Here is a 652-nt window from a genome sequence, read left to right on the forward strand (position 1 = left end):
TAAAATTGAGATAACGATATAAACATGAGATTATTTATTTTTGTGCGCACAGGTATCTAAAGAGGAACTCGAGAAGTTGACGGCAGTTCTTGGTGACACTAAGCAACTCCGAGGTGGAATAGTATTCATAGAAAAATTACCACAAACACCGAACAGAAAAATTAATAAAATGAAACTAAAAGAAATGGCTAAGGCTTATCATGACTCTAGTTCACCACAATCGTCATTTGTTTAGAAAAAACTGATTTTAAGCAAATCCAAATAAAGCAATTTTAGACAACTCTTTTGTTAAGTTATACCCAAAATATCTACAATATTCCAAACGAATCGAATTCCCTAAAATTTGTTAATTTTCCACTTGCGAATACACTTTCTGATCAGAATTTGAATAGCGATATTTAGCGGCTTTATCAAAAAGTACCAGAAACAAGTCTAAAACCTCTTCTCCATTCAGAATGATTTTTTTTTTGCTGAGCGTAAAAAAAATTTTTCCCTGGTCACGCAATTCATAAACAAATACAACAGGAAGTTTCGAATTGGTTTAACCCATTCAATTGAACTGCCAGCGGCAATGTCTGTAAAAAAGCATAGTATAGTAGGATAAAGAGAACATTTGGAATGACAAATTAGTAGGTTATTCAATTTTTTCCTT

The 652-nt window shown here is 32.2% G+C and overlaps 1 protein-coding gene across 1 annotated transcript in view; it reads left to right on the plus strand.

Annotated features, from left to right (window-relative positions):
- The window catches only part of LOC117176813 (4-coumarate--CoA ligase 1-like), an 18197-nt gene extending 17917 nt beyond the window's left edge, over positions 1–280 (plus strand). Inside the window, exon 7 of the mRNA XM_033367130.1 lies at positions 53–280. Within this exon, the coding sequence (XP_033223021.1) occupies positions 53–235 (183 nt within the window). The 3' untranslated portion in view covers positions 236–280. The remainder of the gene's footprint in view (positions 1–52) is intronic.
- The last annotated feature ends 372 nt before the right edge of the window (positions 281–652 follow it).

The sequence above is a fragment of the Belonocnema kinseyi genome, chromosome 7, assembly GCF_010883055.1.
Source record: "Belonocnema kinseyi isolate 2016_QV_RU_SX_M_011 chromosome 7, B_treatae_v1, whole genome shotgun sequence".
Classification (NCBI taxonomy): Eukaryota; Metazoa; Arthropoda; class Insecta; order Hymenoptera; family Cynipidae; genus Belonocnema; species Belonocnema kinseyi.